Raw genomic sequence first — 14,438 nt, 5'->3', positions numbered from 1 at the left:
TTCAGATTTTATAATACTTCTCTAAAACAGGCCTTGTTTCATTTACAGACACATACACGTTTCGGGATTTGGGCCAATAAATCCCTCTAGACAAAAAAAAGTATAGATTTTCCGATACACCTCTCGCACTAGATATAAAAATGTCTTATTCCTTAACAGTATTGCTACTACTCGCTTTGAAACTGTTGAGTTTTTTTTAATCAGAAATTAGTTTCAGTTTTACAAAATATGAGATAGATAATGAAACAAATTCCAATTCCAAATTCCAATTAAATTTTAGTTTAGTTGAGTTTAGTTTATTTCATTATGACAAGGCACACGAGGGCTATCTGCCTAAGAGGAAGGATACCTTTTGTATAGGGCTTTCAAAGGGAAACTGGCTTTACACATGAGAAAACTACAAAAACGCTAATAAAGTGAGCATGTTCGCCGGAATTCGAATCCCGGATCAACTCCCAGCGTTCAGCGACTTTATCGCTTTAGTCGCTTATTGGACCCACACTAACATGGAATTGTTACATATCTTCTGTATACTTAAAAAGGGGGAAATGATTTAATGTGATTCTAATAAAAATATTCAATGTTTTTCATTAGACACAATATAAATTAAATTTTTATTTAAATCAATCAGATTGAAAAGTTAAAAAAATAATATTTTTTCATAATTGCATCTGTTGCTTTTAAATAATTTAGTTTTTTAATTGATAACAGACAGATTAAATATGAAAGAATAATATCTTACTTTTTTCCGAATGGCAGCAGTCTCGAATGAAAGTGAAACCACGCAAAATCGCATTTTGAGAGTAATAGTCCTTTTGGGGTAAAAAATCTTGATTTTTACTAAGAATAATTTTTTTACCATAGGATTCCAATTATCCGCATTCTGAATATGCGTAATTGTTCTTATCTAGATTATTTATTCTTTTTTCTAGCCAACTAAACATGAGCTTATTATTAATTTATTTACTAGTTTTTAATTTTCTCATTTAGTTAAATATTATACTAAGTTGTAATAATAAGTTAAATATAGAAATTGAATAGAATCTGATTATACTTTCTTTTTTACCCAAACGAAAACCTATTCCATTGTTCCATTTTAGTGTAGTGAAAATAAAAACAAGATTATGTGTTTAGTTTTAGAATAAAAAATGTCTTTGCTTTATTTTTTACTTGGATGAAGAAAAAACAAGAAATCTAGATAATGGCAGTTCCGCATATCTAGGATGTTGATAACTGGATTGCGTATTTAAGCAAGCAAAAAATACACCGCTATTCGGAGAAATTGCAACATCAAGAAAGACGTAAGTTAGCAGAAAAAAAAATCGAAAGAATATACATAAATGATAAAAATGCCATTGCCATAAATCAAAAGAAACAAGCTAAATTCCTGAATCGGCGTTGATTTACTTGTCCTTATAACTTGTCAAATGATTTAAACTAAATATTTACTTATAAAACTACAGTAAATTACTATTTTAGACTAGCAACTCAAGGCCTTTTTAAACTTATACAATGCTGAATTATCGTTTTTGTTAAAATAGTGCATTTAAAAGGAATGTATGTACAAGAAAACCAAGCGATCACCTCTACTATTACCATTTTTCATTAAATAAATGAAACATTTATATGTAGTGTCTCAAAAAAGTGATGGGACACTTGTGCTTTACAAAAGGAAACTGCAATAAAATAAATTTAAAAAACATGTAAAATTTTTTGCGGGTGTGTTTCATACTTAAATTTAGTAACAATTATTACATAACATACATTTTCTCAAAATATTAAAATATTAATTTAATAAAAATACAATTCTTTAGAACGGAGCAGAAAATGGCTCACTTAAGTGATGGGACACTACGTACTATGCAACAAAAATCGTCTGAAGTAAGCAATAAAACTATCGGTACTATTCCGTTTTGAGGACCGTAAAAAATTGCATCGAAAATGCATGCGCAAAAGCGCCAAAGCTGGCAAAAGCGCCCATTTAACAGCGCGCCAAATCTAGCGTACGCGCTGATTTCAGATTGCGTAAGTTTATATAGTTCTATATTTCTTAAGACGCCATTGAAATACTAATGCAATTTTTAAATCCTTTTTTAATATCCTATGGATTTAATAATTTGGGAATTGCCATTGACGAAAAGTCGGCAATAGAATTTTGGGTAAAATGTAGAAGCACCCACTGTTTGACGCGTTTTTAATAATTGCACATACTCGGTATCCATGTACACATCGATCTATTTTCACTTTAAAAAAATCCCAGAATTGCATAAAATGGCACTGCGCAAACTGTACACATCGATCTATTTTCACTTAAAAAGTAAAAATTAACAAAAGTCCAATTGTTTTTACCCTTGTAAAAAGCGGCAAACAAATAAGTGAGCGATTCTGCATTTTACCGATAATATTTTCAAAGAAAAGGCATCATTCATTATAGAAAATTACGTTTGAACAATCAACGAAATGAAATTATGCTTTAGCGATAAGTCGGTAGTGATAGCGATGCAGGCATCCATTCAGTTATGTTTAGCAATTTTTATATAAATTATAATAATGATCTGAAATAGTTATTTACTTTTATGCTTCCATTCAGTCATGTTTAGCCTTTTTCATATAAATTATAATAATAAAAATGTATTATATGAAATTAACCTTTCATCTAAATTAAAACATCAATCTTAGATAGTTATTTACTATTATATTTCCTTTCTTACCGCAATTATTAGGGTTGCCGCAATTATTTTTGGCAGCATTGGCATCACCAGTACTTTGGCGATTTTTTACGGCCCTCGAAACCGAATAGTACCAAACTATCTTTTAGGGTATTTATTTTTACTCAAAAGCAATTGCCAATAATTTATAAAATCGTCTGCAGTATTTCTCTCCAGTTTGTTTTGGAATTTTTGTGTTTTTTAGCTCTGTGCAGCCATGAATGCTAAACGAAAAGAAACTTTGCCTGGAATTCGAAAATTAGTTATTAATTTGCATATTGAACGTGGAAAATCTATTAGAGAAACTACTGAAACAGTTAACTTCAGTCATTCAACAGTTTTCAATATCATTAAACGATATAAAAAGAATCATATTATTCAGGATAAAAGAAGACCTGGCCGACCATCAAAGCTATCCAATGGAATAAAGCGAATTATCGTTCGAAATATTTTAAAAAAATCCAAGAATGAGTGCTGCTAAAGTTGCTGCTGATTTACAAGCATTATATGGAGTAATTGTTACTTCTGAGAATATTACAAGAGTAATTCGATCTACTGGATATCACGGTAGAGCAGCCAGGAAAAACTTCTTCGTAAGTGAAAAGAATAGAAAACTCAGACTGGCTTTCGCAAAATCCAACATAAATAAGAATTCTGATTACTGGAATGAAGTTATATTTGCTGATGAGAGTAAATTTAATATATTTGGTTCTGACGGTAGAATCTTGGTGTTTTGAAAACCCAGGGAAGAATTTCGCAAACAGAACTTGGTGCCAACAGTAAACATGGAACATGGTGGAGGAGGAGTTATGGTATGGGGGTGTATGTCGTCCGCTGGAGTTGGTAATCTTGTTTTTATGGACAGTATAATGGATCAGTACAAGTATATTGACATTTTAAATCAAAATTTGAAATCTTCAGCACGAAAATTGAACCTTCATAACGATTTTAAATTCTACCAGGACAATGACCCCAAGCACAGTAGTGCTTTGAACGTTAGACTCTGGCTGCTGTATAACTGTCCTGAAATAATAAAAACACCCCCGCAATATCCAGACTTAAATCCCATACAGAATATTTGGCTAGAATTGGAATCAAGAATTCGCAAGCGCACCATTTCTTCAAAACAACAATTAAAATCGGTGCTTCGAGAAGAATGGGGTAAAATCACTCCAAAAATCACAAAAAAATTAGTCGAATCCATCCCAAGAAGATTAAATCATGTTTTAAAAGTAAAAGGAAATCCAACAAAATATTAAAACCTTTTAAAAAGTAAAATTTTTGGATAAATATTTGATGGAAAAGTAAGTGTCCCATCACTTAAGTGAGCCATTTTCTGCTCCGTTCTAAACAATTGTATTTAATTAATATTTTAATATTTTGAGAAAATGTATGTTATGTAATAATTGTTACTAAATTTAAGTATGAAACACACCCGCAAAAAATTTTACATGTTTTTTAAATTTATTTTATTGCAGTTTCCTTTTGTAAAGTACAAGTGTCCCATCACTTTTTTGAGACACTGTATGATATTAACACTGTGGAAAAATGGCGGCCCCTAGAAACACCAAATTTTGAATGCCTGTAGTTAGTTCTCTCGAATACGTGCACCTCGAAACACGAATTTTAAGTTTGGAAGTTTTTTTTTCATTTATTTCATATTTTGTGGGAATTTTAATCATTCTTGAATAACAAATTCGACGATTTAAAAGCTGTATGTTGCCACTCGGCAAAGCGAAAGATATTTACTTTTTAATTCATTTAGAAAACTCGGAGATTTTAAAAGAAATGCGTTGACACTCGTCAAAGCGTAAGAATTCAAATTTAAAGAAAGAAATCAGCTATTAAGCAGAAATGTGTTGACACTGCACGATGTATAATATTTATATTTTCGATGCATCAGAGTGTTGCCACTTTGTTAAGCATAAGTATTTAATTTTTCTTTCAAATTTAATCTGTCTGCAATTGATTTACAAACCAAGCAATTCAAAAGCAATAAATTCTTTATCTCTAATATTATCTACTATTAGTTACTAGTTGGACCTGTGAAATTATTCAAGTTAAACTATTAAAAGCCTTGCATATTTTTTTTAGCCAAAGGACTAAAAAAAATTATGCGTCGAAAACTTTAAAAGTCTGAGACACTTTTCAAATTGTGGCCAACAAATATGTGGCCCTCTGTATTATAGTTAAAGAAATTAAATAATGAAAAATCTGCATAAATGCTGGTATATTTCTCACTTGTGATAAAACAGCGGTACCTAGAGCCATCCCATATGCAAAACATCATTGAAATCGTTATTAAGGGATCTTCTGCAGCGAACTGTACAACAACACAGAAAGATCGAACATTATTCAAATATATTTCATCAACTTTTATAGAAATCCACTTCAATTAAACGTCAAGTCATTAACAAAAATTTAAGCTTCGAAAATGTTTCCTTAGTTTATAATTTAATTTTCATTTTTTTTTAAATATATATATATATATATATATTTTATTTGGTTTAAAATTTCCATTTTTAACTGGTAGCTGGAATTGCGACTATTTTTTTTCCCTCTGAAAACGATTTCATTTAACTAGCGTAAAACGATTGCTTTTTAGAATATTAAGCGAGATTTTTATCTGGACGCAAGCATTTGAATTTATAAGATGAAGCACAAATAACGCCCTGTTTTGAACCGATAATTTCTACCAGATTTCATTGTAGAATTGTAAATATTTTACGGAAATTCAGAAGCAGATAATAGCGAAGCCTTCGTACGACATACTACGTGAAATTTTTGAAATTCTGCCTGCTCGTGCGATTATAGTGTTTAAAAGGAGAGTTATTTCTGCCAGAACTTGAATAACAATAGCTGTAATAACAGCATTTGAAACAATACATTTAAAAAAATTATTACTTTTTACACTATCTGCCTTACTGCGTTTCCAAAATAAAACACATCACCATATTCTCTACATAAGAAAAGTTATTAATAAATCTTTTTAGTCCAAAAGGGACGTTAGTCTCGAAGCGGCATTTTGCTTCGAAACACTTAAATGCGTTCTATGACTTTTCAAATTGTTGCCACCAAATATTATATTTAAAGAAATAAAATAATGGAGAATCTGAGTGAATGTATACATATATCACTGGGAAGAAACACCAATACTTAAAGCCATCAAATTCTGAATAACGTAGTCCTCCACCCGAACATAAGCACCTGAAAGCCCGAATATCGAATTTATTTTATTATCTGTTTCATATTTTATGAAACTTTAGCGAATTTTTTAACTCAATTATTAATAAACTCAATGATTTCAAACGAGCAGTGGCAACACTGTACGAAGTAAAATATTTTTATCTGCAATCCGCGAGGCTGTCTGTCGGAAATTCTAAAGATATGCTGTTTTTAAATATTTTGTAATTTTACTGTTGAATCGAATTTCGTGTGGCATAAACGCCAAAACGTGATATATAATAAATAAAGTAAACACACAAACATCACTAATAAAAAGACAAAATATATTGTGTAAAGCCATCTTAATAGGAGAACTGACTGATAAACTGGGAATAAACTGAAAAAACAGAAAAATGTATGGCAACACTAAATGCTGCATCGGGAATTCTAAACATATACTACTATGCTTTTGGAATTCTTGTAATTTTGCTGTTGAATTGTATATAGCGTAAGTGCGAAGAAAATTATGCTTAATAATAAAGCTAAAAAGACCAAAAAAAAAAAAAAAAAAAAGAGAGAGAGAGAGAGAATAGGTTAATTACAGCAAAAAATGAGTGCAATAGAAGAGTGGTAGATTGCGAGCTTAATACTTATGTTTTTAAATAATGATTATATATGTTAAGATATATTTGGATTCATGAAAAACAAATTAAAATCGGTTTAAAAAAAAAAGCAAACTTAAGATAACAGCCTAAAACCTCAAAGAATAATTTACCATCAAAATTTCTAAATATTAAAAAGGTATTAAAAACCATTATAATTAATGCAACATCTTAAAAATTATAATATAAATGGTTCTGTAATAGTAGCGTAGCATATGACGTTGAAAGCATTTTTTGACAATTATAAAAACAACTGCTTCCGGTTTACACTACAATTTTCAGCATTACTTGCAAAAGTTCTTAAGAACTCTCATTTTTATATATTGCAAAATAAATGTGTTTACAACAATTAGATATTAGATATATAATTTTTTAAAAGTTAAATGAAACTGACATTACTAATTTTTACGTTTATTGCTTTTAAATCGCACAGCTTGGTAATTAATACCAGACTGAATTAGTTTAAAAGATAAATTGTAGATCTTTTGCTTTGCCAGATGACAACACAAATAAAATTAGCAACTTGAAATGCCACCTGGAAGATGCGATTTAATTAAAGGTCTTTTTTTTTCGCCGGGTGATAACACGTTTGCTCTAAAATCGCACACTTTGTTAATCGGTAACAGACACTGCTTCAACTTAAAAGGAAAATTAAAGATCTTTCACAAGACCATATTCTAAGAAGCCGCTATGTCCGGAAGGCGCGTGGAAAATAAATTTTAAATCTTATGTGTTATTCCGTGACTGCTTCTAAATTCTTTTCGTTTCGTTTTTCTTACTCGGCAAATTTTAAAGAATTTTATGTGCTAACTAAAAAGCACTGCTCCTCCTTCGACGTGTAAAAAAAAAAAAAAAAAATGATTGTTCAATTGCTTTAAACATAACGCAGAACGTGTTTCTTTTCAATTAAAATCAAACCAAGACATTATTTTTAGTCCAAAGGGGAATTTGCCCAGAAGAACAATTAATTTCATTTTGGCATTTTGCATCGATTCAGGATAAGTGTGGTTTCATTTTTCAAGATGTTCCCATCAAATAATATCGCTCTGTATTATATTTAAAAAAATTAAATAATGAAGAATCTGCATGAATGTATTTATGTTTCTCGCATTGTCATAAAACAACGATACCTAGATCCATCAAAATTCGAATAATTTAATCTTCCATAGAATGTGGAAGCCCTAATTTGAATTTGAAATTTGTTTTATAATCGATTTCATATTTTGTAACACTTCAACGAATTTTTGATTAGAAAACTCGATGATTTCAAAGCGAGCAATTGCAACACTGTATAAAGGGGGGGGGGGAAATATCTCCAGTGGCCGCGACTCTGTATCGGAAATTCTAAAGATATGCTAATTTTAAAATTATTCTGCGATATTGCTCTTGAACTGAATTTTATGGTTTAAGTGCGAAAAACATGATACTTAATAAATAAAGGTAACCCACAAAATGTTAAAAAAACGCCCTTTTGACGTAATTTAAAATCTGAAAACCTTCAGATTTTTATTATTATTATTATTATTAATATTATTTTATTGATTTCGATTAGCTCACAAAACAAGAACGAACTGTTCAAAGCAAAAATTTTTTATAAATAAATTAAATAAAGAACAGTACAAAGGTACTTTCCATTAATTAAAAACATTAAAAGCAAGCCTAACTGTAATTAACTTAGAAAGAAGTAAGAGAGAGCCGGGTAAGTAGGGTTTCGAATAGCAGACGACAGGATAAATAGAAATTTTATTGCATATTGGCAGCATTAATTTATCCCAATTACTAACATACGAAATTATTTTTTTGAGCTTCTGTTAGATTTAATTTTTGAAATTTCGCTAAGAACTTACCCTGTGAGAAAGCCAGTTGTACAATGCTTGTTAAAATTAGAAAATAACAGATCCACCTCATTGTTCCTGTCGTTGGTCTTGACTTCATAGTCGTCTGCGTTCTGCAACACTCAACTTCCTACACTATCGTTTGAAGGAAGTAGTTGACCACGTGTTTTGTACAGGAAACCAGTCTTATCGGCAGTAGTGTCTTTCTAAATGAAATAAATACATCCTGAACGTATGAAAAACAACTCCTGGACGGAAAATTTCGATCCTGTCTGAGCAGATTGCGATACCCAGGTAGAATTTAGAAACCCCTTTCACAACGAGATCTTGATACAGAGAAACCATCGAAAGCAAAAGATACTATCGCCTGCTAAATGCATACTTCGGGAGCAATATTAGGAGACAAGCACATAGGTGGGAGAAATTCGACGCCTGAGTTCTTGAGACCATTGTTAAATCCCTTCTTTTACTGTCACAAACTTTTCTTTTATCTTGAATGCCTAAGTTGCTGCATCTTTCTATCAGTAGCTTCAAACTGTAGAAGTTTTTTTTTTTTTTTTTTTTCATTAAGAACCCTCTTTCAATATTCTTGATATTGTATTTGCTGCTTTTACTTGATGTTCCAACTATATCATCTATTTTAAATAATTTTTTAAACTCTTTAAAAAATTTGAAAGCTTTCATATTTTATATTACGCCCAAAAGGCCTTTTTTTAATATTTTATCTGGTACCTTTGTTTATTAAATATCGCACTTAAACCATAAAATTCAATTCGACAGCAGTATCTAAAAAGAGCGTATCTTTAGAATTTCCAATACACAGTTCTCGCGCGCTAGAGATGGAAAAAAAATTTTTTTCGTAGAGTGTTGCCATTGCTCTCTTTGAAATCGTTGAGTTTGTTAATCAAAAATTCGTTAAAGTTTTACAAAATATGAAATAGATAAAAAAAAAATTTCAAATTTGGGCTTCCATATGCCCATATTCTAGTGAAGGACGCTATCGCCTGCTATTATAATTATATATAACGCCTGCTATTATAATTATTCGAAATTAGATGTCTCTAGATACCGCCGTATTTTTCACAATGCGAGAAGCATACATACATTCATGCAGATTCTTCATTATTATTTAATTACTTTAAATATAACGCAGGGCTCTAATATTTAATATTTAGTGGCAACAATTTGAAAAGTGAAAAACAGTTTTATAGTGGACGACACAAAATGCTAAAACGAAAACAAAAGCCCTTCTGCGCAAATTGCCCCTTTGGGCTAAAAACATCTTCCTCAGCGATAATTGTAATTATATACGGCTGGCAGAATTACAGATAAAAATATCGTTATTTGTAATTGGTTCTTAATTGCAAAATTAAATCATCTTGAAATTTTGATCCCCTTTCGCCCCAAAAAGCAAATTAGAAAAACAAAACGTAAGTTAAAAATTCTCGGATTCGGATTTTTAACGATCGTTCTAAAGGGATCTTTTAAAGTTTAATATGGTTTATCAGTAGACAATATCGATAGAAATGGCCCAGGTGGAATATCTATAGGAACATTTTATGGAATATTAGCTGAATATGCAATTAGACTAGAAAGAGAACGTTATTCTTCTGTGAAAAAATATGTAATGTAATTCTTCTGTTATTCTTCTGTGAAAAAATATGTAATGTAATTCTATAAAAGCATTTAATGTTTTTAATTAGATGTGTCAGGAATTAAATGCATTTTTATTTAAATTAATTAAATTAGAAATTTTAAAAATGATGTTCTTAAGAACTGCGTCTATTGCTTTTAAACAGTTTAATTTAATTGATAACAAAGATTAAATGCGAAGGAATTATATCTTACGTTTTCCCGAATGGCAACAGACTCGAATGAAAAGGGAAACAGCTCAAAATCTCTTTATTAAAATGACCTTTGTTATTTAAATAAAGAGTGAAACTTATTTTGTTGTTTGTGTTCTAAATTAATAAAATGACCTACTTTAAAAATAAAGTATTATTTCTTAAAAAAATAGTATTTTGTATTTTTACAACCCCCAAATCAACTATTATTTTAAAATAAAATTAAGCATAATTTCTAATGTTTTTAAGCGATAAGTATAATAGTACTTCATATTATACCATATTATACAACTGGTCAAACTTTCTTGACATTCTGACCAACGCTGAAGTTTTAGTAAAATCACAGGCGCAAGGAGAAAAGTTATACGTTTGAGGAATGATAATAAACTTCAAATCCTTTAAAACTCCTGTTCTTTCCTTTATATCAATAAATAAATATATAAATACAGTGTCTCACAAAAGTGATGGGACACTTGTGCTTTACAAAAGGAAACCGTAATAAAATAAATTAAAAAAACATGTAAAAATTTTTTGTGGGTGTAATTCATACTTAAATTCAGTAACAATTATTACATAACATACATTTTCTCAAAATATTAAAATATTAATTTAATAAAAAATACAATTGTTTAGAACGGAGCAAAAAATAGCTCACATAAGTGATGGGACACCATTAGATACTACTACATAATACTACAATAAAAATATTTGGGGGGGGTTTTATTTTTACTCAAAAGCAATTGGTAATAACTTATAAAATCGTCTGCAGTATTTCTCTCCAGTTTGTTTTGGAATTTTTGCGTTTTTTTAGCTCTGTGCAGCCATGAATGCTGAACGAAAAGAAACTTTGCCTGAAATTCGAAAATTAGTTATTAATTTGCATATTGAACGTGGAAAATCTATTAAAGAAACTGCTGAAACAGTTAACTTGAGTTATTCAACAGTTTTCAGTATCAATTAATGATATAAAAAGAATCATATGATTCAGGATAAAAGAAGACCTGGCCGACCATCAAAGCTATCCAATGGAATAAAGCAAATTATCGTTCGAAATATTTTAAAAAAATCCAAGAATGAGTGCTGCTAAAGTTGCTGCTGATTTACAAGCATTATATGGAGCAATTGTTAATCCTGAGACTATTAGAAGAGTAATTCGATCTGCTGGGTATCACTGTAGAGCAGCCAGGAAAAAATTCTTCGTAAGTGAAAAGAGTAGAAAACTCAGACTGGCTTTCGCAAAATCCAGCATAAATAAGAATTCTGATTACTGGAATGAAGTTATATTTGCTGATGAGAGTAAATTTAATATATTTGGTTCTGACGGTAGAATCTTGGTGTGGAGAAAACCCAGGGAAGAGTTTCGCAAACAGAACTTGGTGCCAACAGTAAAACATGGTAGAGGAGGAGTTATGGTATGGGGGTGGATGTCGTCCGCTGGAGTTGGTAATCTTGTTTTTATGGACAGTATAATGGATCAGCACAAGTATATTGACATTTTAAATCAAAATTTGAAATCTTCAGCACGAAAATTGAACCTTCATAACGATTTTAATTTCTGCCAAGACAATGACCCCAAGCACACTGCTTTGAACGTTAGACTCTGGCTGCTGTATAACTGTCCTGAATTATTAAAAACACCACTGCAATCTCCAGACTTAAATCCCATAGAGAATATTTGGCAAGAATTGGAATCAAGAATTCGCAAACACACCATTTCTTCAAAACAACAATTAAAATTGGTGCTTCAAGAAGAATGGGGTAAAATCACTCCAGAAATCACAAAAAAAAAATTAGTCGAATCCATCTCAAGAAGATTAAATCATGTTTTAAAAGTAAAAGTAAATCCAACAAAATATTAAAACCTTTTAAAAAGTAAAATTTTTTGATAAATATTTGATGGAAAAGTAAATGTCCCATCACTTATGTGAGCTATTTTTTGCTCCGTTCTAAGCAATTGTATTTTTATTAAATTAATATTTTAATATTTTGAGAAAATGTATGTTATGTAATAATTGTTAGTAAATTTAAGTATGAAACACACCCACAAAAAATTTTTACATGTTTTTTTTAATTTATTTTACTACAGTTTTCTTTTGTAAAGCACAAGTGTCCCATCACTTTTGTGAAACAGTGTATGTTTATAAATTAAAATTTATAAGCATGCATAATTACATAGTTAAACAGTATTGCTTACGTATTCTTCATAGTTTTAATTGAGACTATGTAAAGTAATGTATCGAAACTTTCATGCGATTTCAAATTTAATCATAATTCTAAAAGTTCTTTTGTAGTGTCACTCTAAAGAAATGTAATATGTTAACACAATAACTATTTGTATTACAAAAATGATGAAGAATCTGCATCTATGGATATTACTTGCAGAGTGCATCTCGCATAGTGTTCCTCACAGAGTACACCTGTTAGAATAAATTTGTTTCACTTTTGCATAACGAAACCCGGTAACGTCAAAAAACAATCGAGCGCCAAACGATATATGTTAACGACAGAGGATTCTACTTGGGATTCGAAGTCTTAAACGTATTTTGTACTTTCATTATATTTGTGCTTTATTCCTTTCAGCATGTTACCTTCTTTTATGGAATATACTCTTGATAATATTGCCTAATAGGTAAGCCTGAAGCTATTTAAAACTTATAAATAAGTCTCTTGTAAGTTATTTCAACACTTCATTTAAATGTTTGTAAAAACTGTTAACTTTGATTTGTATTCTATTTGTGTTCTATTTAAGCAAACTCTCTAACTTGTTAAATAAAGATTTCATAGTAGTTCTAACTTTGAATTTTTTAATAAAACTGTGGTAAATAGAGGATAGTGTACTCAAACACCTAAACTGTGTTAAATGCACGACATATCAACAGCTCGCTCAGTGCTCACAACTGCGGCACCTAAGCCACCAGATTTTGAACACAGGTAATCCTCTACCTAAACATGTGCCCCCCCCCGAAGCACGAATTTCAAAGTTAGAATTTTTTTTTTATTTATTTCGTATTTTATGTGAATATAATACGTGAACTGTATATTAAAAATTCAGCGATTTAAAAGTTTTATGTTGTCATTCTGCAAAGAGTATATATTTATGTTTAAAATACCCTCTTTTGCAAAAAAAAAAAAAAAAAAAAAAAAAAAAAAAAAAAAAAAAAAAAAAAAAAAAATCGAAGCACTATGAAGGAAGTGGTTGTTTTTGATGAAATTGAATATGTGTATAGCTCATACACATATAGTAAAATTATTAAAAGATCAAGGTCATAGTACCTGTTCACTGCTCACAATCACCCGTTGAGTGTTCAAATTAGTAGTTGGTCGAATCGCCCCTGGCGGCAATGCATGCTTTAATTCGTCGAGGCAAGGAGCGTGAGAGGTTTCTAATGTCATCCTGTGACACATTCTACCAGGCATTCATCAGTTGTCGCTCCAGATCTGCGATATTTTGTGGTGCACGAATATGGCGGCCTAGTATGTCTCAGACATGCTCGATTGGTAAAACGTCTGGTGATCTTGCTGGCCAAGGAAGAGTATCAGCCGCACGGAGATAGTCCAAAGGCCATTTCTCCTAAGCATTACCCGAGGATATAAAACCTCGCCAACTAATGCTGTAAACGTGATTTCAGGACTGCTGCCTCTGCATCTCTTAGCTCAGCGCGAGAGTGCAATAGTGCGAGTTCTCCGACTCAAAGAGACAATAAGTTTATGGGACAGGACTTATGTTTACACTGACTATGAGCAAAGCATTCCGGAGCCACCTTGCAACCCGGCCAATTTCAACATCTCGATTAACTGCATGTCACCAACGTGGTTCAAAGCCACTGCAATTTACACCGATGGTTCCAAAGGAGAATGTGGCACCGGTAGCATATTTCACAAGTGCACATCAACGTAGCCACTGAGGGATGGGTTTCGAAAATGGACCACTGAGCTTTTTTTTTCTCTTGTGACGCTAAATCTTCGTGCATGTGAGCGTATGTTGTTTACGTTTTAATTTGCATTTGTTTCGCAGTTATAAATGTATGGCATAAGTAGAAAGTAAGTAAGTGGTGTAAGTAGTGGCGTAAGTAGAAAATCTCGTAGAGCTTTCGTTTTATGAGTTTAATTAATCGCTGACATTTCACTTTCGCGATTTTTATCACGCATTGATATTTGGATTGATGTTCACGGCATATTATCGCTCTTTACACCGAGAAAATGACTCGAGCTACCATTAGCCTC

The 14,438-nt window shown here is 31.1% G+C and overlaps 1 protein-coding gene across 4 annotated transcripts in view; it reads right to left on the bottom strand.

Annotated features, from left to right (window-relative positions):
• The window catches only part of LOC118190409 (macrophage mannose receptor 1-like), a 157,105-nt gene extending 148,566 nt beyond the window's left edge, over positions 1–8,539 (bottom strand). For all 4 annotated transcript variants that reach the window (XM_035361106.2, XM_035361108.2, XM_035361107.2 and 1 more), the window contains exon 1: positions 8,383–8,539. In XM_035361106.2, coding sequence (XP_035216997.1) covers positions 8,383–8,470 — 88 coding nt within the window. In that variant the 5' untranslated portion in view covers positions 8,471–8,539. The remainder of the gene's footprint in view (positions 1–8,382) is intronic.
• Between the last annotated feature and the right edge of the window lie 5,899 nt (positions 8,540–14,438).

Source organism: Stegodyphus dumicola, chromosome 11 (assembly GCF_044657685.1).
Source record: "Stegodyphus dumicola isolate Sdum_Otavi_A_Nest chromosome 11, ASM4465768v1".
Taxonomy (NCBI): Eukaryota; Metazoa; Arthropoda; class Arachnida; order Araneae; family Eresidae; genus Stegodyphus; species Stegodyphus dumicola.
The sequence above is the reverse complement of the archived record's forward strand: the minus strand, read 5'-3'. Positions and strand labels throughout refer to the sequence as shown.